The sequence below is a fragment of the Ips typographus genome, linkage group LG5 (genome assembly GCF_016097725.1).
Source record: "Ips typographus isolate SLU linkage group LG5, UJ_Ityp_2.0, whole genome shotgun sequence".
Lineage (NCBI taxonomy): Eukaryota > Metazoa > Arthropoda > Insecta > Coleoptera > Curculionidae > Ips > Ips typographus.
Window position 1 is genome coordinate 12,231,926 of NC_138426.1, and position 26,112 is coordinate 12,258,037.

Here is a 26,112-nt window from a genome sequence, read left to right on the forward strand (position 1 = left end):
AAACACACTTTCTTATGAATTTGGCAGACATTTTATGAAATATCAACTGAAAGTCTTTAGAAAATTGCAAAATTTAAGCTAAAACTCTATGTATTCACCAGAAAATGTGCTTAAAGGCCCTATTTGCCCTTCCAAAAATTAAATCAGCTGTTTCTGACATTTCATTGGAGTGTCTAATGTTTAGCCGACTGTCAGTTAGGACGGTGCCCTATGTTGCCACATCTTCCACGAACAGATGTGAATCTGCAGTGGGACTATGTAAGGGAATAGAAAAGGAATTTATCTCACTTTGACTTGCATGTCCTACTATAAGTCTGTCTTGTTTAAGTCTTTGTTTCTATCTCTATCAAGTTACATAGGCTACATTCGTTTTCAAGCTCCATGGAGCGAGCAGAGTGTTTTTGACGTCACGATGACGTAATTTGCCAAAAGCGTAATTTGTCCAACTGTCAAATTACGTCATCGTGACGTCAAAAACACTCTGCTCGCTCCATGGAGCTTGAAAACGAATGCAGCCATAGTACCCCTACTGGTGTATTGTTTGTTGCAATAATAAACGGACCGATAAATTATATAGATTTCGAAAAAAAAAGTACTTATTGCATGCAAAACATGTGAGATTCTTAGAATGTTTTTTTTTGAAAACAATAATGTTTTCTCATTTTCAATTTCAATTTTCAATTTATATAAATAAAAATAAAGCCATTTCTCTATATAACATTTATGTTTCAGATCCACCTAGAACGCAGCGGACCAGCTTAGCGCTCTACGTGGATGACACTGCAATCATGGCCCGGAGCAGGAGCGGCTGGCTCCTGACAACCTGCAAGAGGAGACCACAGCATTGGAGAAATGGTGCAACAAATGAAAGATCGACCTAAATGCGGACATTAAATAGAACTTGATTGGTGTTTGGTAAATTAAAAATTGCCAAGGTGTTTTCCAGTTTTGGGTTGGGCAGCATCTGGGTCGTTTTCTGTTTTGCGAACGTCTAATTTCGAATTTCTTATAAAAATGCGGTTTTAATATTTAGCTAGCGACAGCTGATGCCGGAAACAGATGCCGACGCCAGTTTGCGGAATAAGAAAATCGTTTTCAAATAATACATATTAAGAACCGCCAGACGGTGTCTCTACTGCCGTTTTCCGGCCTCAATGCAATATTGAATTTTTAAAGTTTATGGCTAAATGGTGGATTCAAGTTACAGTCAAACCTACATGTGAATTATTTGATCACAATCGACCAAAAAAATGCATTACAAGGAATTTTGTTGCCTTAATAATTTGGCAAATGAGACAAGTATCAGGAGTAACTGAAGTTTACCTCTTTGTGTTTCCGTTCTTCTGATAATATGGCTGGTTTTCTTGTAAAATATGGATTTTCTGTCAGGTGCCCTGAAGTAGCAGGAAGTTTTTGACAAAATTGATGGATGATCCAATTATTAGGAGTCACTAAAATGGGTACTTCTTTGCGTTTCTGCTCTCCTGGTAATATGCCCGGTTTTCTGTAAAGATTGGATTTTTATCAGAAGCACAGACGTAGCAGGAGGTAGTTTTCTAAAAACTGCAAAAGTTTAACTTCACAAATAACTATTTCCATTGAAGGTTTAATAGGATATATGTACGAACTTACTATACCTTTAGTCTTGATTTTCTTGAAAAAAAACCTCATATTGAGTCCTTTACGTATCCCAGGGCGGTCCAGTTTTAAATGTCAATAATTCACCAATCGATAGCCCATCAAAAATTAAGTTGACATGCATTATGTCATTTTCCTGAAGAACGTTTACTAAGGAAGACACAGACCTTCAAAATTTAGTTTAAAAAATAGTTTTTTTGCTTCAACTGTCAGACCGTTGGACCAAAATTGATAAAAATGTCTATTTGGGTTATTGTATTTTTTTACTTTAAAATGGTTCGAAAGGATTCAAATCTGGTCATCTGTGAGGTTTACGAGTTAATTTTGAACACTAAAAATAGTCAAAAAACAGGATTTTTGGACTAATTTTACTGGCGTTCAATTTTTTTAGACTATAGGTAGTGGAAAACTGATCAATCAATTTAACTTAACTCAAGTCAATTTTCAAGGTTGAAGTGTGTGAATTTGTAGTCAATTTTCATGGTTAGAATTCAATTTTCACTACTAAAGTTTTTCAACTTATCTGAAAACTATAACGACAGTTTTTAAGGCTCTCAAGTCAATTTTCACAGTTTCCAAGTCAATCGTCAAGGCTAAAGCCTGTCAATTTGTCTGAAAACTGGTTACAAAGACAATTTTTAAGCCTGTCAAGTAAATTTTCACCGTTTCAAAGTAAATTTACTGGTTAATAAGTCAATTTTCAAAACTAAAGTCTGGAAACTATGAAAACTGACTACAAAGGCATTTTTTAAGCCAGTTTTCACCGTTTTCAAAACAATTTTTAAGTTGGGTGGGGTTGGGTTGGTTTTGGGTCTTTGAACGTAGCAACTCAATTATCTCGTAAAGAAGAGATTTTGTCAAATTGAACTTGTCAAGTTAAAAAAACTGGAATTTGTGACGTAGAGAATAAGGCAGAAAAATTAAAATCATTCTGTATTTACACCACTAGACAGTTTCGACAAACAATGAGTATTAATTTCATAATGTATTTGTTCTAAATTTGATTAAAATTGCTCCAGCGGAATATGACATAATATATGTTAACTTATTTTTTTTTTATGGGAACCACTGGTTGAAACTGGACCACCCTGTATACTCTTTCAAGCTGGTGATAAGGTATAAAATAACTTGTGCAAAAACGCTGAATAAAATCAACATTGAACCAAATTGTAAGCAAAATTAATTAAACTGATAAAGGATAAGGGAAAAAGGGACAGCGTGCGTGCGTCTTTAGTATGATAAAGCGCTCAACGAGGCGTCGCGACGCCGCTATTCCACAGTTTGTTGTCGTCGAGACGTCGACGATATCGCATCGCGTCTCGATTTGCTTTCGAACGGAAAAACACGCGGATTTTTTGAAGCTGAGTTTGAAAACTTTATAGTGAACCAGTGCACACGTTATGAGAAAAGTAAGATTGTTTTTTAGAGTTTTTTGTAATGATTATATTTAGTCAATTGATTGTTTCACTATTGAACACCAATACTTAGTTTATACAAAAGTTTTATTTTTTTGCTTTTAGAAACTTTTCTGTCTATATTTGTTTTTTCTATTACGTCTAAACACAATTTTTAATCGTCACCAGAGTGTTCTTAGCACAAAGAAGATTAACGTGTGGGAGTTTCGTTTTTTTCTCACCCTGTATTTTTCAACTGTATTTTGGACCCAAAACGTCTCTAAAATTCAAAAAAGTTTGAGCTTTGCGCGTTTTTGACAAGTGAAACTGATCATTTTGAGTATTGTAATTATATACATTTTTACTTTCATATACTCTTAACCAGCTTTAATGTTATTATACCTTAAAAAAATAAGAAAAACTGTTCAAATCAAGTTTAACAACGATAAATATTATTTAGGAGTACTGGAAAATTATTAAAATAAATAGTTATAAATGCAACATATTACTTGACAAATGTAACAGCCCTCTAATGTGTAAATGATGATAACAAACTAAAATTTTCGTATTTTTTGATACGTTTTGCGTAAAAAATACCATCCTAAATTATTTAAAAAAAATAGATATAAAATAAAAATATAGTATGAACAAAAAAATAAAACAGACTTATTTAATCCAATTTCTCTGCAAATTGGACTAACTGATCGTTTTTGATTAATATCGATCTCTTTAGATTTTTCAAAGAGAAAAATTTAGAAACATTTGTGTAAATTGTACCACTCGTGGTTTCTGATTGATCATACACATTGCTGTATTTAAAGATAAAGTTCTTGGAAAATTTGTATTCAGTACTCGTAAAATGGTAACTATCGACTGTTTTACCGGATTTAGTTAGTTTTCTCTGTACAAAACGGTTCGTTTTGGTCTGTTTCGTGTTAAACTACTTTCAAAGAACATTCCGAAAATATTTATTAACTTTTCTCAGTGGTGTGCGCTCGACGTACACTGACCAGAACACGGTGAAATGGCAAAATTACTTTACAAATAGTGGGCGTGTGCATCGTCTCTCATCGAAGAAATACACAAGAGTATATCGTGTACGTCAGTTTTCACCTTATTTTTAATTTACGCAACATAGTCCAGATTCAGACATTGTTTATACCCAGTAGTTTATCGTTTGCGGAACCATCCAGATCACCACCAATAAGAAATAACTAGGTCTGGATATTTAGGAGACTATAATAACATACGTTGACCAGGCTAGTTGGAAATTCCGATCAGGACTATGGCATAAAGCAAAAATCAGAACTCCCCCAGGGGACGATTTAAACTAGAAAAACGTGACGCACATTTTAGTCGGCAATAATTGCAGGCTTGTCCGCGATTTCGGCAATATGTCGCCCTGGTTGCATCTTTTTCATAGTGGGCGCGGCATGATGGAAATTGCACCAACTGGTTGTTGCCAGCCCTAGTTTGTAATGAAAATTGCCTAATTTATTTTAATAGTTTTTAGCTCCGTCCGGTCTAAACTACTAATTCTGTGACAGAACAAAATCCATTCTCGTAAATGGGAAAATACTGATAATATATCCACGAACCGGGAAAATTAGCTAAATATTGTAAAGAGTTTCCCGCAGAACGAGAAGCGTGTTTACTCGAACTTAATGTGTAGTCACGAACGGCTATTGACATAATAACGGCCTTAAATATTGATAGTAATAACTATAGCAGTTACGGAATTGATTTTGGGGCAGGTAACCGGTTTTTAGGGAAACGATATTCATCATTATTCATTCAAGTTTTGTTCGATGTGCTATTACAAATGTCAAAGCAAAGTTTGAATCATCATCAATCAACTCTGGTAAACACTTAGGAGGTATCCTCGCGGTTGACCAATTCATTGTTGGTAAATATCACTGTCATTTGGCACGTGACAGTGTCTAAATATCCATGCGCCATATCACATGACAGATGTAATTACCAAAGGCAAATTGGTCAACCACGAGGATACCCTTTTTGTGTTGTTGCAATTGGCTGCATTTCTAAAAAAAGACAAAATTATGTTATTTACATGTCATAATCTCTCTAAGTTATCTTTTTTACGATCTTTAATGAATTTGACATTAACTAATAATTGTCAATTGTACAGGGTGGGCCAAATTGGACGTATGTGCTCTTATTAATGGAGGCAATCCCTGACTGGTTTCCAACTCAGAAACAGTAAATGTCAAGTTTCATTGGTTGAATGCTCACGTGACTATGACGTTTTCTGACTTGTGGCCAATGGATGTATCTATTTCTCTGATTACTAGTTGGAGATTCTGGCTGCGAACAGACCTAATATCTGTCACCGTTTGACAGATGATCCGTTGGTACTTTTCTTCAAAACTTCCAGGTCCCTAATTCTTGAAAGCAGGAAACAGAGTACTCTCAAGTGGAGTTTTGATAGAATGTGACAATAGAAACTGACAAGGGCAGGTTTGTGTCACATTCTGAATACTTCTCTCTTGGTAACTCATTTCAAGAATACGCATCCGGGTGATGCACTTCGTCTTTTGTAGTTTTTTATTTAACTGCAATAAAGTCATTATTATTATTATTATTTATTTCTAAAAATACATTTCTACTGCAATGGTAATTTTAAGATCATCTTTTCACAAATAATATACAGGGTGTTCCAACGGTGACAGATACTAACAAACGGTCACCGACATCAGTTTTTGCTTATCTCTATTTAATAAGAGCCCTTTAAATACGTCCAATTTGGCCCACCCAGTACAACTGCCACCGCATTGATTGGTTTATAATGACAGTGACAGTTAACTCAAAAATGACAGATAAGCGAAATAATTGTTCCTAATATAATTATTTTTACAATCTAAAATCCAGTATAATTAGTCCAAATATAATTTGTCCCACCTTAAAAACGTCTAATATAATTGTTGACCTGTAACTGTCTATGGTGGATATATTTCGATTTGTCACCATGGTGGTAACTGTCAAATACAACTCCTTGAAGCTATGAGACTATAAAATATTCAGTATAAATCATATTTCATACTTGTTTATAGGTCTATGAATACAATTTTGACAGTTTTGAATAATCAATCAAAAAGCAAATCTATAGAACTATTAAATTAAATTAACCACTTGAAAAACGTTTAAATTAGTGTTAAACTACGTTAAATGTACTCTGACAAGTAACTGGCCCATTTTGGACATACTTGCTTATTAATACACGATCAACTGAAAAAATAATTTTAGAAGCCTCTAAACAAGTTTTCTAGAGAATTCTGGTGTAGTTTTAGAAACTTGTCGAAGCTTTAAGAAACTTGTAGAATACTCAATTTTTGTGAGGTTTCTAGAAATTTTAAACCCTTGTAGAGGCTTTTGGTAATTTTGGGGAGATTTTCAGTCCTATTTAGACTTTTCTTAATATTAGACAAATTCTTGGAAGCTTTAAGAACACTTTCATGAACTTTCAGAAAAACCGTCTCTTTTATTCTATTTTAAAGTCAATCAAAATAAAGGTTTATTTTAACAAAACGTTTTAAATTTAACTTTCGTTACGAAATATTGTCGTTTTTAATCTGACCTGCCTATGGATTTCACCGTATGGACGCGGTATGGTGTCCTATCGTTAAGACAATGACGTTTATTTTTGTACAATTTTCGAATCAGGGTTTTTTCATTTGCGGTTCCTTTAAACTAAACTTTAACAAACTACGCAACAATCCCATGAAGCATATTGCTGCAGGCTGCTGTCCAAGACAAGCACCGGAGTCCTGCTGGGACACAGTGGACGCTATTCATATGTTTGTCCAGACAAAGTTTTCACTCAGTTACACAGTAGTTGTATTACCGACGAGATTTAAATGACCCACATATATTTTTTAAGTGAATTACATAATAAAACTGTTTTTGTGCCTTCGAAAATTGTAATGAGCCACTGTGCGGCTTCGTTTTTGTGCCCTGGCACACACTGTTCCAGGACTGGTTTCACCGGGCATCTTTCCTATGAGACGAGTGCCATATGGCGTCCTGTTAAGGACCAGCTGGCGTTTATGTCCTATACTTTTTTTTTTTGGGTGGAAATTATATATCGTTTTGGTTAATTTCTGCAAAACAGAGGCGTAATTTTAAGTAAATAGGTCAAAAACGGGAAATATCACACTAGAAAGTGACACTGGAGAAGGAATTGTCAAGTAGAGTGTTGCAATCATCAAGTAGTTTTAGTGAACGTACAAATTTATGAATACAACACGTCACTTGACAACTGTTACATCCGTTTCCTAGCGGTGACGTTTGACGTTTCAAATGTGTAGAGCTAAGTTTACATGGGGGCATTTGCGTGAATTCCAGCAGAGTGGGTAGTTTGTAACTGGTTTTTCTTGACCAATTACAAACTACGAACAATGCTGCAATTTACTGCACAAATGCAATGCGTTCACATGTGCAAATGCTGCACATGTGAACGGTAAACGTACCTACCATTAGAGTGCGTTCGGATTGTCGCTCTGGATGTCACGTGGTGAGCTCAGATCTAACAAATAATTCACTTGGATCAAAGTAGAAGAATTGGGCTTTTTTCTAAACATACTTTCAACGTAAACCGGTTCTGTTTTAATTGAAACGGCGGACCTTTTTCCTGTTGTTGCCGGAACGAAACTCGCGTTTTCCTGTTTTCCTTTTTCGTTGTAACAACAAGCAGGAAAACGGCAGCATCTGCGAATTCCCGCGGATGTTCGGTGCGCCAATTTCGCAGAAAGGTTAAACAGGTGCGATCGGTTTCGGCATCAATATATTCTCTCCTGCTGCGGCCGGATGAAACCGCACACCTGAGGTGGATATGTGGCTTATTTTAGGGGGTTTTCAGTTCAGGGAAGGAGAAAAATAGATTTACCCCATTTAATGGTTTAAGATTGATGGTTGGGAAACGATCACCTGACGTGTGATCGTTCCCCAGTAGGAAGTCTCTTCTGGAGGAGGACTAATAACAAACTAAAATACTTAGATGATTAATTTGCTTATAGCAGAGTAAACCTAGTCATTTGTGACTATTTTGGTTGGTTTTACCAAAAAAATTAAGTTAAGTTTGTATTGCACAGGGTGTCGAGCCTAAAGGCATCAAAGAGGAGAACGTGGAAAAGGACAATGGAGTCTTTGTTGAAACACCACGAATCAAAACTCCTAAAGGTAAGTTTCTCTGAGTTTTATGCCGGTAATTTTAGTATAATCATTGTCCTAACGCAGACAATGTTCAGTTTTTGATAGACGTTAGAGACGATCTCCACAGAGAAAACAACCACTTTTCCTAAAACTCATCCCTAAAATTAAGCTCGTTGAATAAACACATAAAGAAAACCTTCCCTAAATTCTTGGATCGCTCAAACCGTATCGAATACGAACCGATGGTCGATTTCTCACCAGTCTTTGTACTTGGATCGACCTGGATAAACATTGTTGATCAAACCTTAATAATGGAGTGGGAACTTGCACAGCTTGTCGATGTTTACAAAGATTTCCATCTCTTTTCGGTTCTTCGAGTTTTGCAAAAATTTTCCAATAAGAAAATCTGTTTTTGATAATTATCTGAAACTGTTATCCAAAATTGTGCAGTATTTTTTTTATTTTTTGTAGTAAATTGTGCGTAATTTTTGAAGTATAGATAGAGATAGAGAGAAATATGACATTTTTGCTTAGTAAAATGTCCCTAGCTAATGTATGTGTGGTAAATCCAAAACCGAACATAGTAAAACCGTGTAACGAACAGAGAAACGTAAATAATTGCATGCGCGAGAGAAAGACAGAATACGAAAAAAATATCAAGTAGGCCATACTTTCAGGGCGCTGTTGCCAAACTCCAAGAACTCCAATTAATTTTGTTTGTTGGATTATTCCTAATTTATTTTCATTCATTTGGATAATCTGTATTCGGGGAGCGAGCTGTATTTAGTCCGATTTCTGTCTAATTAACTAACTATAACGTTACAAGACCTTCTTATTGTAGTAATATTTCGTCTGTCATCTGCGATTAAAATCTAACCTCAAATCTCAATTTGAAAGTAAACGAAAACAATTACAGTGAACAGGCATATTAATACAAAAATTTAAAATATACTCCTATGTTGTAAGATTTTGGCATATAAACACACAAGTATTGGTTTATCATATCTTGTTATTCAAACATTCAACTAAATACCAACCTTATTATCATCAATGCAGTTGGACACAAGTTATGGTGTTGTTTGTCTTTAAAAGGATATTATTTTCGGCCTTTCCATTCAGTTTAACTGCATCTCACAATGTGGATGCGATGTGAGCTCTCTACATGTTAGGTTTGGCACTATTATGGCGTAAAGAGGGTCATTCTTTGTTGTTTGTTGTTTTGCCAAAACGGGGTAAACAAGCAGATTCATTTTAAGGTTAGATTGTATGTAATTTGACAGTTGAAGTTTGCCACAATAGGGAGGTGTTGACACGCAATAGCAGTTCATGAATTTGTAATTTTAAAACAAATTACACAGAAACCGAATTAAATATGTTATAAAAGTAAATGGGAATATTTAGGAATGTTCTAATAACAAAGTTATCTAAATAATATTATAATCCAGTCGCTAAATGCAGTCAGTTTGACATTACTGATGCAAAATTATGGCCTACTTAACATTTTGTGTTCTGTCTTTGTCACGCGCATGCAATCATCTATGTGTCTCTGTCTGTTACACGTCGCAGAAAGTAAAAAATACTCCAGACTCAAGGCTTTCCAAAAGTGTAATTAACAAAGGTTATTCCTATGACAGTTTGGACGCACACAGTGTTTTTGACGTTGTTTTTTGCTTTGACAGTTTTTTAGATGTTATTGGAAATAAAACACCCTGTACTCACTCGCTAATTTGAGACACCCAGTATACGGTATACAGTATAGCTAATTAGGCACTCCAATGAAATGTCACTAAAACACTTTCTTATGAATACTGGTAGAGTTTTAGCTAAATTTAGCGATTTTCTGAAGACTTTCAGTTGATATTCCATAAAATGCCTGCCAAATTCATAAGAAAGTGTGTTTTAATGTCCGCGTTTGCCCTTCCAAAAGTTTAAAACAGCTGTTTTTGACATTTCATTGGAGTGCGTAATTAGGGTCATTGCGGCCATGTTGAACTATTTTGACACCTCTCACTTTAACCTTGAATAAGTCGCTTATTTGACAGTTGACGACAAAAAGTTATTGATGTGAAAAGATAGTTCAGATTGTAAGCTTTCCAATAATATGCTTTCGTATGCTAGAAACTGGTTTTTAAAATAGATTAGTCAACAATCACACTACTGGAATAATGACCTTTGATTAATATGATTAGTTTTTATAAGTCTACTAGTTTTAGTCCATATGCAGTATTTGCGTTAATGGCAGCACTGTTTGTGGTTTCACAAACTATCACCCACTGTGCTGAGACTGTCACGTCAACTAACTGTCAGATGACGTCACACTTGCTCTGCACACCTCAAAATATCTCTTAACAGTATACGATAAGATGGTATGCAACCACCAAAAAGCAATAATGAACCCCTGGTAATTTATAGAGAACGTTAGCGAAAACACCTGTGAAACAGTTAAATTTAAGTGTCGGACGATAAATAACGAAAGCTAGGATAGGGCTCGGATTGGTGCAGACGGGACTCTCGTTTTAATAAATAGGAATTCTGGAACGTCCGACGAGCGCTACATCACGGAAAGTGGCTGTTTATGTTAAGGATTATCCTGCAATTTATAGATATTAGCGTGCAGGCCTGCAAAAGCACGTCCGAAGCCTGTGAGGGTGTTAATCGGAGCTGCGACCACCTGAGGCTCAGCCTCACAACTTTTACAGCCCGATATTCCATTATTTTTATCGTCCAGCCCATCAACCAGACTCTCGCCATCTACTGACCGCATTATAGCAAAAAGGGTATTTATATTTAATTAAGAGGAATTAAATTGGGGTATGTTTGTAGCGTTATTTGAATCAATTTTCGTTATCTCTCGCTCCACTCCCGTCAGGTATTTCGGGTCTTTCAGCATTAACCCGTCCCGTCATATCTCCTGACAAGGTCCACACTGCCGTTTGATGATAACGCTCCAAGGATTTACTTTTTTTTTTCTGTTAATGTTAATTTTTTCACTAAATAGTGAAGGATTGTTGTAAAAATGCGTTAATTGAAAATTAGTTAAAACGATTTAGCTAACGAGCTGGGCTATTAAACGGGTAAAGTGAACAAACCACACGTGCTGGTCGCAGTTGGGGACGTCATAAAGATGAGAAGCGCCATTTGGAGGGGACAACATGGTACACAGCCACTTCTAATGGGATTAGGGCAATTATCGCTCCACTTATTTTAAGACAACTAAAAGGGAATCCAGTCACCGCCGTAAAACAATTGCAGTTTTAACATAATTGAATATAAAATTTTGAATAAACAACCCCCGGTGTTTATTTTTGGGCTTTTGGAACGTTGGTGGGAATGGTCCAGTTGCATGGCCGCGACCGTGCCGAGTGGCCCAGAAACTGGATTCGCTTTCAGGCACGTTTTGCTATTTAGCAAGCGCCTAAATGAAATAAATGGTTAAACCTAACCCTTCAAATAAATTACAACGGTTTCCACTCTAGAACGTTTAAACTATGAATTCGGATAGCGTGAGAAAACGTAAATGCCACGCCGCAATACAAAAATATCTTATACAGAAACGGGGGACGTACACAAAAGGGAAAAGCCTGGATAATTCAGGCTCTAACAGATGCTAGATTTCCAGTTGGAAAATATCGAGTTCAGCAACGTGTCATCCATCTTTTCCGAGCCTATCATGCTCCGCCAAATATTTGTGTTATTTTATTCCGAATAAAACGGAAACGTGCCGCTGAATAAGGCGGAAATTTTCCTTTAAAGATGGAGGATTAATGTTTTTTTCTTTTCTATAGTTTTGCAGTGAAATAAGCTGATTATCAAGTAGAAGAGTTTCAAGTATATGTTAGTTAATGATCTATAGATTTAAGAGAAGAAAACAGATTAATATTAATGGTCGTGGATTAGAAGGGTGTGTTTTAAGAGGCGCTTTCTTTCAATCACATGACACCATGATTATAAAAATCACAAGGAGGTCACGTGACTTTTGAAAATAAATAGTGTGACGTGATCTGACAGTTAGTCAAGTGGCTACGTTTATAACCTTAATCCCGATTTATTCGTATTTAGCTTTGTTTGGATTGGTTAATCGATATAGATAAGCGAATAGAACCAGAGATAGATAGTACAGAAGAACCAGCAAGATAGCAACAAAATAGAAATAGAACTGACACTTGACACTGATGACAACATTCCCCTGTTTTGTCGCAGTCAGCTGTCAAACGACCATTTTTCGTTTTTGGGGTTTTCGGTTTTTCCTTCAACAAATCAGAACAGAAAATAAGTCGTTTCTAAAGAAAAACAAAATTGGAATTGTATTTGTGATTGACTTATATATGGTATACAGGGTGATCAAAAGACAATTTCAAGGGCTACAAATTGATATATTGCACCACCCTGTAACTATCAAAATAACAAGGTTATAGGCTGTCACAGTAAAAACTGTCAAAATCAAACTTTACAACAAACAACTCAGTTTTAACAGTAAATAACTCAGTTATTCGACGTTTTAGGTAAAAACGCTATACAGGGTGGTCAAGAGAATTTCAAATTGGTATATTGAACCACCCTATAATTGTCAAAATAATCGAGTTATTGACAATACAATGGATTAGTTTACAGGGTGATTAAATGAATTTTTAACATCCTTGTAACTTGTTTAATTTTCATTTTATAAAAAAAATACCAAATATAAATCATGTAGATATTTGCATATATTTTATTCCTAGATAATCCATCAGTATACAGGGTGTCCAAAATTTGAGCAACAAACCAAACTTATAATTTTTTATTCGATTTTTGGAATTTACGTCAAATTCTAGGCCTACTTGATGTAAAATGTTTGTATCGATATTCAATTGTTTTTGCTCTAGCAGCCTTATTTTGACCACCCTCCTCGAAAGCAGAAATTCCCAATTTGAGCGAAATTTTGGTGCACTTTTCCAGAAAATCGTCCATAACTCGCTTATTTGAAACACCCTGTATAAACACACCGTATAACAAAAGAAAGCTAATGAATGGGGCTATCACGTGACGTTGAGCGGGCACGGCTAAGTTGCCCCGTTTAGCCGCTAAAGGGCGTCACTCTCGTTTTTTGCAGTTTTTGCTCAATATCTCAGGAACGTTTCAGGTTAGAGGTTTGAATTTTTACCACAAATGCACCTCGATGGGATGCAACTTTTACCTTCTATATACTTTTTTGGTACCATGCACTGTTTTACCTTGGAATATTAAAAACTAGAATTGTCAAAAAATTTTCAAGGGTGGATACATTCTGATTTTTTTCAGAACATTTTTTATTTTCAAAATTAACCTCAACTGCTTAAATACCTTCAGGTTAATAGTACAAAAATGACGTAAAGTGTCATTTGTCAAAATGGCATTTTGCAAGGGTGTCACGCCCTATAGTGTCAAAATTTACATAATTCATCTCCGAAACGGTGCCAGTTAGAGCAAAATGGACGTCAGATTTGTGTTCCCCAGGTTTAAATTAGCTAAGAAAATCACTTTAATTAAGGAAAATCCAAAATGGTCGCCGTTAGTATAGTAGGCCCAAAAAATCCCTAATTTAGATTAAATTTTCGTGCACTTTTCCAGAAAATTGTCCATAACTCGCTTATTTGAAACACCCGGTATAAACACACCGTATAACAAAAGGAAGCTAATGAATGGGGCTATCACGTGACGTTGAGCGGGCACGGCTAAGTTGCCCCGTTTAGCCGCTAGAGGGCGTCAAAGGTGACTCTCGTTTTTTTTTGCAGTTTTTGCTTAATATCTCAGGAACGTTTCAGGTTAAAAGTCTGAACTTTCGAAGTTAAGAAAAAAACAAATTATTTTTGAATTTTCAGATTTTCCAATTTTTTCGGAAAGTTTTCTGGAAAAATTTCCATAAACCTAGTTTTCCGGAAATTTTACATCCCTGGTGATTTCTATCTCCAAGGGTGTGTTCGGAATGACACTTTTAAAGCACTTGTTATGACGTTATTTGATAACAGGTCACGTGATATTATTAATATTGGTTGCACAGGGTGAGCTGTCTAATAACGTCACAAAGGGTGCCTTTAGCACCCAACAATAGCTTTGTTGGGCTTCAGGATTTTGAACCGATCAGGAACTGTTCTCGCAATCTGCATAGATGGGACAAGTATTGCTGTGTATTGATTTACAGGACTATATACAAATTATCGAGCAAATTGTCTAAACCCATATTCGAAACAGAAAAAAACTAATAATTCTAGCTTACAGGGTGATTTCAATTCGGAGCATTAACTTGCTTTACTAAACAAGAGAAAAACTTCAAAAACAGGGTGTGACCATTTTTAAAGTACAATTTCTTTTAGTTATTTAAATCGAATTTAAAAAAAATCAAAAATTAGAAATGTTTGTTACATATTTTAAATTTTGTATGTAAAACTTTTTAAACGTCTAACTATCACCCTGTATAAAGTATCTAAATCCGAAAGAAACTCGATTAAATAAGAATATTATATGGGTGGAATGAAGGCACCCGTTTGTTTTTCGATTGCAAATCGCAACGTTTGATGAAAAGTTACAGTTGCTGGTACCTCCCGAATTAACCGACGGATATAAAACCCGTATACATGGTGGAGGGCGAACGTTTTAGGGCTGCGGGCACAATCCACATTTACTATACTTACAGGTGCTCGAATTACGTTTTCTTCTTATCCGACAATTTCTGATGAAAATTGTGGTTTTTAAATGTTAAATAAAAAAAAATTGAAAACCATAAGATTTAACAGTTGGTCACGTGATAGTTGCTGTCATTTTTGTACAGCTTTTACACCTCCTGGCCCAATTACGTCAAATAGCGCGTTCGAGTCTGGCCCTCTGACAGAATTGATGACAGATGACAGATCTCGAGCAGGCTATGCAATCTTAAATCGTTTAATAAATAAATGTTAGTAATTTATGATTAGTCAAGAAAAAGCAGTCACGGGACATTACATTCTATATAACTAATGCAGTCACGTGGTAATTGAATATAGTCATTAACCGCAGCTTTTAACCAAAGCAAGCTAAACGTTTCTGTTTTTCTTTGAGTGACACTTTAACTATAATATAATTTATGTTTATTAACAATAAAAATGAAGCCCTTTAGGAATTGACAGTTGAAAAAGCATTTTAATGTAATCTGTGTTGCCTAATTAATATCACAAATCCCTGGCACAATCTAATTGCGTATGAAACACCGTTTATTTTACGAGTTATTTGTTTAGGTTTTTCATCTACCAAATAACACTTTTTTACAGGGTTTCAGCGTTTTAACCCATAAAATTTATGAATATCTCCTCAAAAGAGCCCCTGATGAAAACAATAACGTAAAACGTCATCGTCATCACTTTTATCATATCCGAATTCCGTGATGGTTTATCTTCGACAAAAGTGTTCCGACATCTGGTGAATCTCATTAGAACGTTGGCGCCGGGTCCGCAACGGTCATTCAGTCAAAGAAAATGGCCAATAACGAAAGTGCTGATTAGGAGCTCGCTGCCTTATCGTTTTTAACTGGAACGTTTTGGATATTGCCCCCTGGAGGCAAACAAATCACGCTGCAGGTCACCTGGTCATTTATTGAACGGACATTCCTGATGACGGCCCACAATGAAATACAATCGAGGAGAGGTCAACAAAGGACCGTTCGATCGCAGAGGTCGCAGGGCAATTGCCTGCATTCAACCGATCTTTCGTCTGGAACTGATTGAAATGCTAAATTGAGGAGGAAGTTTCGGGTTTCACCTTGGTGCCAAATATTAATTTGGTCCCTTCTCCTGTAAAGTTCAATTATTTCACGAAAATTCGCTTTATTTTAATTAGCAAAACTTTCCGGGAACCATAAAAATACTATATTAGAGTAATTGGACGAAAGTTCTTAGCTAAAATAACCATTTAAAACAATCAGCGTGTACAATATGGATCCGAACGCAGCTGTTTCTGATGGCAATGGCAAATGAAGGCCATTTCCATTGGAAGGCAATTGAATAAAGGTGTCAACTCCAGGTTTTTGTACTAAATTTCCTAAAATTGTTTTTTTATGGCTTTCAATTGCAAGGTTAATTGTTTTGTCGAAAAACGAGGCTGATTTTGATATTAATTCAATAATTATTATTGCTCCAAGTGATTGAGTGGGCATTCACGTCTCCGATGATGATTATTAGGTCTTTTGGTCAATTTAACGTTGAATACCTGCTCCTTGTCAGTTGCAAAACATTTTTGTTGCTACTGAAACTAAGTTTCATCCCAAAAAAAAAAACAAATCTCAATAACATTCAGTTCAAGAGATTTTCCTTAATAAGTAAGTAATTTATTTTCGTAGGTTAGGTTTAGACTATGTTAGTCATCATTTGCGTAAATCACAGCATTGTTTGTGGTTTGTGATTCAGCTTTTAGCTTAAATCACAAAGCTGACAAAAAAATTAAAATATTTTTAAAATATAGCATTCCAAAAATGTGTGTATAAATGTTTGTTCCTAATAAACTTTTAATGAACACAAACAATGCACACAACTGTCAAAAATCCTGTCTTACAGGGTTGCCATGGTTGCCAAAAATGTGTTGAAATAAAAGACAGCTGAAATTACAAGCTACATTTTGACGTTTGAACGAATCTCCTAACTGTCATACGAACCGAGTTGCAAGCTGTCAAATTATGGCATTTTCAATAAAACTTGTTTACTTGCACTGATCTATTTCCCGATCAATATCTCGGTTATTTGTAATTTTTGAAAGAAAATTGTATTCAGGTAAAAGGAAACCATAATCACGTGCTACATTTTCACGTTTGAACGAACGTCTTAACTGTCACAGAAACCAAATTAGGAGCTGTCAAATTGTGACACCTTCAATATTTCTAGTGCAGTTACACTGTTGCATTTTACGTCAAAAATCTTGGTTATTTGTAATTTAAAAAAAAATTGTATTCTGGGAAAAGAAAGTAAACATTATGAGGTACACTTTGACGTTTGAACGAATCTCCTAACTGTCATACGAACCGAGTTGCAAACTGTCAAATTGTGGCATCTTCAATAAAACTTGTTTACTTGCACTGATCTATTTCCCGATTAATATCTCGGTTATTTGTAATATTTGAAACAAAATGATATTCAGGTAAAAGAAAACCATAATCACGTGCTACATTTTGACGTTTGAACGAACTTCTTTACTGTCACTGAAACCAAATTAGGAGCTGTCAAATTGTGACACTTTCAATATTTCTAGTGCAGTTAAATGTAATTTAAAAAAAAATGTATGCAGGGAAATGAAAATAAATTTACGAGGTACATTTTGACGTTTGAACGAATCTCCTAACTGTCATACAAACCGAGTTACAAGCTGTCAAATTATGGCATCTTCAATAAAACTTGTTTACTTGCACTGATCTATTTCCCGATTAATATCTCGGTTATTTGTAATATTTGAAACAAAATGATATTCAGGTAAAAGAAAACCATAATCACGTGCTACATTTTGACGTTTGAACGAACCTCTTAACTGTCACAGAAACCAAATTAGGAACTGTCAAATTGTAACACCTTCAATATTTCTAGTGCAGTTAAATGTAATTTAAAAAAAAATGTATGCAGGGAAATGAAAGTAAATTTACGAGGTACATTTTGACGTTTGAACGAATCTCCTAACTGTCATACAAACCGAGTTACAAGCTGTCAAATTATGGCATCTTCAATAAAACTAGTTTACGTGCACTGATCTATTTCCCGATTAATATCTCGGTTATTTGTAATATTTGAAACAAAATGATATTCAGGTAAAAGAAAACCATAATCACGTGCTACATTTTGACGTTTGAACGAACCTCTTTACTGTCACTGAAACCAAATTAGGAGCTGTCAAATTGTAACACCTTGAATATTTCTAGTGCAGTTACACTGTGGCATTTCATGTTAAATATCTCTGTTAAATGTAATTTAAAAAAAAATGTATGCAGGGAAATGAAAGTAAATTTACGAGGTACATTTTGACGTTTGAACGAATCTCTTAACGGTCATACGAACCGAGTTACAAGCTGTCAAATTATGGCATCTTCAATAAAACTTGTTTACTTGCACTGATCTATTTCCCGATCAATATCTCGGTTATTTGTAATTTTTGAAAGAAAATTGTATCTAGGTAAAATAAAGCCATAGTCACGTGCTACATTTTGACGTTAGAACGAACCTCTTAACTGTCACAGAAACCAAATTAGAAGCTGTCAAATTGTGACACCTTCAATATTTCTAGTGCAGTTACACTGTTGCATTTCACGTCAAATATCTCGGTTATTTGTAATTTTTGAAAGAAAATTGTATCTAGGTAAAATAAAGCCAAAGTCACGTGCTACATTTTGACGTTGGAACGAACCTCCTAACTGTCACAGAAACCAAATTATAGGAGCTGTCAGATTCTAAAAACAGCAATGAAAAACGTCATAAGCCTTTTGATGTCATAAAAATCTAGCGCATTATTTTTTTTTTGACGATGATTGTAAAAACAAAATGAACGTACAAAATACGATCGCGAGAAATCAAAGGAGCCACCGATAAATCCCAAAACATCGACCGATAACTCATAATGCCGTACGGGATGCCCGAAGCACACATATTTGAACAAAACGCAAATAAAACCGGAAAACATTCAACTGACAATACCATCCATTGCAAGTTTGTCTTCGCCAGAAAAAATTTTAAATAAAACGTACACAATTTGCGGCATGTTATCTGCCCACGCCGCACTGAATATTTCGAACAATAAATTCATTATTTGTGTTTAACAGAATGACGAGCACGGATAAAAATGTTCGAAAACCCGACCGCTCTCTGGCCAATACGGCGGGAAACAGAAAACAAAACTAAAATAATAATTAATCTGTCAAAATCACGCACGTAACATCATAATGCGAAAATCGCGCAAAGCGTTCCGCTGCCACGAACAAACACTGCGGTACGGGGGAAAATACTCTCCCCAAGGGGGCGGCACATGCCCCCCTTCTTTCTGCTCTTGATAGGTACATTTCATTACTTACTATTAAACTTTTTTTAGTAAAAATTTTTACTTGATTATTACTAAAAAAAATTACCTTATAATAGTCAGTTCCGAACTTACTACATAAGAATAACGTATAACTACAGAAGAAGAAGAAAATTAAATTATATAGTAATTGTAATAAAGAAAATATTCTGGACTTACCTCGGTTTATTTTGGAACTTTCTCTCTTTCTTTACCACCAAGAATGATCAAGTTTGCAGGTTTTTCAGTTTGGTAAAAAAAAATCCTATAATTTGACAAAAGTCTCGGAATAACAATAGACTACTACCACAAATAAGTTTGCATTTACTTTTGTCCTTTTTAATATTTCTTACTTTCAAATCTTGTTAAGACTCACTGTCAGCCGATTTTTTTTTAGGGTCACGTGATAATTTTGACAGTTTGCAGTTTAGCAACATTTTCCTACGACAAGCATTACTTTATGTCACGTGACTGCTTTAATAATTTTTACGTTCAAAATCGTTCATTAATGAGTCCCATGTGCATGATTTTTTATTTGTTTTACTTTAATGCACGATTTTATCGTAGGCAATCTCAAATAGGCTTATAGTATAGTTCTATCCTTTTATATTTGTATTAAACAGAGAGAGAAATAGAAGCATATTATTTAGTTGACAACCACCATTACCGACAGAACTGTCACTGTCATTGTCAAGGGTGCCTATGATTTTGGTTTGCCGCGTCGCGTATACAACTGACAATTAATTTTTTAGCAAACTTTTCAGAATAATAAACTTAACGTTTATTATAGACTACAGTCGACGATTTCCATGTATTAACAGCCTTTTTAAATGAACGATAACGAATGCAAAATCGTTCATTAATCTTACCGGGCAATCAAATATGCTCATAGTATAGTTCTATCCTTTTTTATTTGTATTAAACAGAGAGAGAAATAGACATAGTTGGCATCCACCATTCCGAGTCGATTCCCACAGAACTAACTGTCACTGTCATTGTCAAGGGTGTCTATGATTTCGATTTGCCATGTCGCGTATACAACTGACAATGACCTCCTATACAGGGTGTCCCAATAAGTCGTGCACGCGGCTGTTCCTCGGATACTATACTATAACGAAACTACGTGAAATTTCCTTTAAAATGAGGTGCTAGTCAATATTTTGACAGAAAATTCAAAATGGCAGCCTGGAAAGCCATTTTGTCTGTCATTTCTTGAAACTACGTGAAATTTCCTTTACAATGAGGTGCAAGTCAATATTTTGACAGAAAATTCAAAATGGCGGCCTGGAAAGCCATTTTGTCTGTCATTTCTTGAAACTACGTAAAATTTCCTTTAAAATGAGGTGCAAGTCAATATTTTGACAGAAAATTCAAAATGGGGGCCTGGAATCGTCAAAAAATACAACTTTTTTATTTGTCAACTTACAGTTGACGTCTCGGTGTTATTTTATGTTAAAATTTCCCGGAAAAGACGCTGGTGCAGTCGGTTTTTTGATATCTCGAAAACTAACAGAGTTAGACCTAAAATTTAGCATTTTAACCATTTCTTTGCCAGGAACTCGCCGGATTAAGAAATACCTACATGAAATCTGACTAAAAACAATATAATATGTGATATTATGGTAAAGGAAATTTGACGCCCTCTAGCGGCCAAACGGTGTTATCAATCAATTCATGTGGGGATATTTTTGGAAAGCTTGAAATCTGCTCTATCTTTTGTTTTCTATGACATTTTGACGTAACTTGTCAAATAAAGAAGTAATTTAGGGTCAAAGCAACGAGTGTCACAAAATATGTGATTTTATGGTGAAAGAATTTTAACGATTTTTTTTTTGTAACCACTAAAATAAAAAATGTCCAAAAACTGAAAATTTAAATGGAAAATTATAGTACAAATCTCATAAATGTAATCCCCTATTTTTTTGCGAAGAATTTTCCTATTTAACTTTTTTTTCTATATCTTCAAATAAAGTGGTGGGAGTAGTCCAAAGTTTGCTTTGAAAGAAATGAAATATCTCGAAAACGGCTAATCGAAGAAACTTCGTTTTTGCGGCATTTTAAAGAGCATTTTCTGTCCTGTAGAGTGTCCCAAAACAATGTTTTATTTAGTTTCTAGTCTTTTCGATAGAGGGCTTTTTACAAAAATTACACTTTCATCTTAGATATCTCGAAAAAATCAAATGCAATGGTTTAGCTTCCTATTACTTACCATAAGCAATCAGATTATCTGACACTTTTTAATTTTCTACATAATTTAATTGGATATGACACAGTTTTGTAAACACAGAAAATGCATTAAGTTCTTGATCTACGCGACTGTTGATGTCCCATAGACACCATTCTGCTTTATAAAAAAAGATCGAAATCGATCACGTTCCCAATTAAAACCTCAAATTGAGAATAGCCCCACTTTCTTAACTGTTTTGTTCTTAATCCGGGCAGTTTAAAAAGCTTAAAACAAAAGCTAACCAGCTAACAGGCTGCCGCAGCTATTCTTCTGCCGTTCCTTTGTTTTCCCTAATTAAAACAAAACTTGATATCCAGATGGAGTCGTTCTTGTTCTGCCGGCGATTGTTTTTTGTTGATAGATTGCTTTGTCTGTATTGTGCATAGTTTTGATTGTTTTTCGGGCGGGGGAGAGCCCGTTGAAAGGTGAATTTATAACCGTCACTTGGAGCTGATTTCTATATCGGTGCGCCGCTTTTGTGTGCACGACGACGGTAATTTATCGGCAAAACTTCATTAATAATAACTGTTTTTCGGTTTGAAGTTTCTACAAAGTTTTCTTATTACCAAAAGGTGCCTTTGCTTTTGTTTTTATTTTGGCTCCAAAAGGTTGATTTAACAGTTCACATTTTAGACAGAATTTTTTGTCTAGTTCACGTATAGGAAAGCAAAAATGTCTTTTTGTGTGTTTTATATGCAACTTTTCACCAAAACTAATATCAAAGACCTTCTGGCAACATTTTGAAAACTTGTAATTCACTAGCGTCGAAACTTTTCAGAACTTCTATAACACTTTCATAATTTGCAGAAATTAAATTTCGGGTGGAAATGTGAATCAATCCAAAACAGAGGGTATAAGCAATTCCAGTGAGCTATAAATTTTCAAACCCCCATCAACCTGTTAAGACTTGAAAAATTGTAAACGTTGAAGACTTACGCGTATTTTTTCTGGAAATTGATTTGTGACACAACAGTAATAATGTCTCCTGTAACGTTCGGCCAAATGTTATTAAAAACGGAAAAACTAAAAGATTTTGCCCGGACAGAATGCGCATTTGGGCCCGCCGGAGTCTCGGCTGTGCCCCGGCTTGATGGAAAACGTCAGAAGCACGTGTTTGCCTCGCAGGAATTTCGACTTTATATTTGAATTATATTAAATAGCACGGAGTGTACGTACTTCCAGAACACCTGTTCGCAGGAAATAGGAGGGCTTTATAGAAAATAATTCCCGTTTTGCTGGAAATTATCGACAAAATAATCCAGAAGTATGAGGGCGTTAATGGGTTTAATTATACTTTTAACGTTTCGTTTGATTTTGTTTGCAATTTCGGTCTCAGCTAGAAGTATATTACTGCTAAGATGTAATTCTTAAATAGGAACAGAGAGAACCAATTGGTCAAAACTTTTTTTCAAAGTTCTGGACGGATCTAGAATATTTTAGAAAATTCTGAGAAGCTCTAAAACGTTCTAGGGCGCTGTAGAATGTTTTGGAATCTATTAGTTACTTCTGGAAGTAGGTTCTAGACCATTTTAGAACTTTATTGACTCCTCTGGAAGGTTCTTAAAACTTTGTAATAGTATTTTGAAAAATTCTGAAAATATAGAATGTTTCAAAAGATTTTAGATGGTTTTAGCACTTTCAGAGAGGCTCTAAAACACTGTAAAATGATTCAGAATGTTTTATACATTATCAGGAAGTACTAGAAGTTTCAGACAGTTTTTAAAGCGTTCTAGACGATTCTAGGACTCTCTGAAACGTTCCAGCACCTTCTGGACGGTTTTGGAACCCTACAGAATATTCTTGAAGGCTCCAAAAGGTTGTATATGGTTTTTACACCTCTCTAGAATTTTGTGGAAGGTTTTAGAACGTCATAAACATCTGAAAGCTTTTAAAGTGTTTCCAAGAGGTTTTGTCTGGAAGGTTTTTAAAACTTAGTAGAAGTATTTGGAAAAATCCTAAAATATAGAATGTTTTGAGAGATTATAGATGGTTTTAGCACGTTCAGAGAGGCTCTAAAACACTGTAAAATGATTCAGAATGTTTTATACATTATCAGGAAGTACTAGAAGTTTCAGAAAGTTTTTGAAACGTTCTAGACAATTCTGGAACTCTCTGAAACGTTCCAACACCTTCTGGACGGTTTTGGAACCCTACAGAATATTCTTGAAGGCTCCAAAAGGTTGTATATGGTTTTTACATCTCTCTAGAATTTTTTAGAAGGTTTTAGAACGTTATAAACATCTGAAAGCTTTTAAAGTGTTTCCAAGAGGTTTTGTCTGGAAGGTTTTTAAAACTTAGTAGAAGTATTTGGAAAAGTCATAAAATATAGAATGTTTCGAGAGATTCTAGATGGTTTTAGCACGTTCAGAGAGGCTCTAAAACACTGTAAAATAATTCAGAATGTTTTATACATTATCAGGAAGTACTAGAAGTTTCAGAAAGTTTTTAAAACGTTCTAGACAATTCTAGAACTCTCTGAAACTTTCCAGTACCTTCTGGACGGTTTTGGAACCCTACAGACTATTCTTGAAGGCTCCAAAAGGTTGTATATGGTTTTTACACCTCTCTAGAATTTTGTGGAAGGTTTTAGAACGTCATAAACATCTGAAAGCTTTTAAAGTGTTTCCAAGAGGTTTTGTCTGGAAGGTTTTTAAAACTTAGTAGAAGTATTTGAAAAAATCCTAAAATATAGAATGTTTTGAGAGATTCTAGATGGTTTTAGCACGTTCAGAGAGGCTCTAAAACACTGTAAAATGATTCAGAATGTTTTATACATTATCAGGAAGTGCTAGAAGTTTCAGAAAGTGTTTAAAACGTTCTAGACAATTCTAGAACTCTCTGAAACTTTCCAGTACCTTCTGGACGGTTTTGGAACCCTACAGAATACTCTTGAAGGCTCCAAAAGGTTGTATATGGTTTTTACACCTCTCTAGAATTTTTTGGAAGGTTTTAGAACGTTATAAACATCTGAAAGCTTTTAAAGTGTTTCCAAGAGGTTTTGTCTGGAAGGTTTTTAAAACTTAGTAGAAGTATTTGGAAAAATCCTAAAATATAGAATGTTTTGAGAGATTATAGATGGTTTTAGCACGTTCAGAGAGGCTCTAAAACACTGTAAAATGATTCAGAATGTTTTATACATTATCAGGAAGTACTAGAAGTTTCAGAAAGTTTTTGAAACGTTCTAGACAATTCTGGAACTCTCTGAAACGTTCCAACACCTTCTGGACGGTTTTGGAACCCTACAGAATATTCTTGAAGGCTCCAAAAGGTTGTATATGGTTTTTACATCTCTCTAGAATTTTTTAGAAGGTTTTAGAACGTTATAAACATCTGAAAGCTTTTAAAGTGTTTCCAAGAGGTTTTGTCTGGAAGGTTTTTAAAACTTAGTAGAAGTATTTGGAAAAGTCATAAAATATAGAATGTTTCGAGAGATTCTAGATGGTTTTAGCACGTTCAGAGAGGCTCTAAAACACTGTAAAATGATTCAGAATGTTTTATACATTTTCAGGCAGTACTAGAAGTTTCAGACAGTTTTTAAAACGTTCTAGACAATTCTAGAACTCTCTGAAACTTTCCAGTACCTTCTGGACGGTTTTGGAACCCTACAGAATATTCTTGAAGGCTCCAAACCTCTCTAGAATTTTTTGGAAGGTTTTAGAACGTTATAGACATCTGAAAGCTTTTAAAGTGTTTCCAAGAGGTTTTAAAACGTTTGAGGAGGTTCTATAACCCTTCAGAACGAAGATTTTTATAATCTTCTAGAGCTCTAAAAACTTCTAGAATGTTCTCAAAGATTTTCTTGAAACTTGAAACGTTCTAGGAGCTTATAGAAGAAAAACTTTTCAAAGATTTGGAATATTTTGAGATTTTTTGAACAAACGTATTAAAAAGTCAATTTTTAACTAAATAAACTATTGCTATATAGCTATAAGAAGATTCTACAAGGCTTTGGATCATTCGGAATATCACTAGAATGTTGTAACAACTTCTACAAAGAGCTAGGAGGTTTGGAAATATCCTAGAATGCTAGAAAAGACTCTAGAAGCTTTTAGAAGATTTTTGAAACGTTTTGGAAAATTCTAGGAGCTTCTCGGAGACTATAAAAATTCTATAATACCCTAAACAGTTTTAAAATGGTGTAGAAGGTTATTAGAAGACTATAGAAGGTTCTAGAATGTTTGAGAAAAGTTCTGGAAATTTGTAGAACATTTTGAATGATTACTACTAAAGTCTAAATGTTTTTAAAAGGTTCTGAGACGCTCTGCAAGGTTGTGAATCCTTATGACAAGTTTGTGAAACCTCTACAAAGATTTGGGAGGTTTTAGAATGGTCTAGAAGGTTCCCGAAGAATTTAAAAGGTTCTAGAACGTTTAAAAATGTTCTAGAATGCTTCGCAAAGTCTTTAGAAGATTCAACAATGTTTTGGAAGGCTTTGGGAGTTTTAGATACTTTGCAAATAGTTTTAGAAGGTCCTAGAAGGCTTCCGGAAAATTTGGAAAGTTCTAGAATGTTCCAAAAGGCATTAGAACGTTCCGGAAAATTTCTGGAAATTTGTATAACGTTTTCAAAGGCTCTTACTAAAGTCTAAATGGTTTTAAACGATTTTGAAACTCTGCAAGGTTGTGAATCGTTTTGACAAATTTGTGAAGCCTCTACAAAGATCTGAGAAGTTTT

The 26,112-nt window shown here is 34.9% G+C and overlaps 1 protein-coding gene and 1 long non-coding RNA gene across 7 annotated transcripts in view; one reads left to right on the forward strand and one right to left on the reverse strand.

Annotated features, from left to right (window-relative positions):
- Positions 1 to 653: 653 nt before the first annotated feature.
- Positions 654 to 9,419, reverse strand: LOC145729718 (uncharacterized). 3 transcript variants are annotated; one of them, XR_014178449.1, is made up of 5 exons: positions 9,239 to 9,419; positions 7,633 to 7,870; positions 7,524 to 7,575; positions 1,324 to 1,504; positions 654 to 823 (listed from the first exon to the last, which is right to left on the reverse strand). It is a non-coding gene; the product is annotated as an uncharacterized LOC145729718 (long non-coding RNA). The 3 variants fall into 3 exon arrangements; XR_014178450.1 differs by lacking the exons at positions 654 to 823; positions 1,324 to 1,504 and adding an exon at positions 6,964 to 7,150; XR_014178451.1 differs by lacking the exons at positions 7,524 to 7,575; positions 7,633 to 7,870.
- The window catches only part of nvy (CBFA2/RUNX1 partner transcriptional co-repressor nervy), a 36,794-nt gene continuing 12,183 nt past the window's right edge, over positions 1,502 to 26,112 (forward strand). For 3 of the 4 annotated variants that reach the window (XM_081980578.1, XM_081980579.1, XM_081980581.1), the window contains exons 1-2: positions 1,502 to 3,047; positions 8,141 to 8,228. In XM_081980578.1, the coding sequence (XP_081836704.1) occupies positions 3,039 to 3,047; positions 8,141 to 8,228 (97 nt within the window). In that variant the 5' untranslated portion in view covers positions 1,502 to 3,038. The remainder of the gene's footprint in view (positions 3,048 to 8,140; positions 8,229 to 26,112) is intronic. The other variant, XM_081980582.1, reaches the window with a different exon arrangement.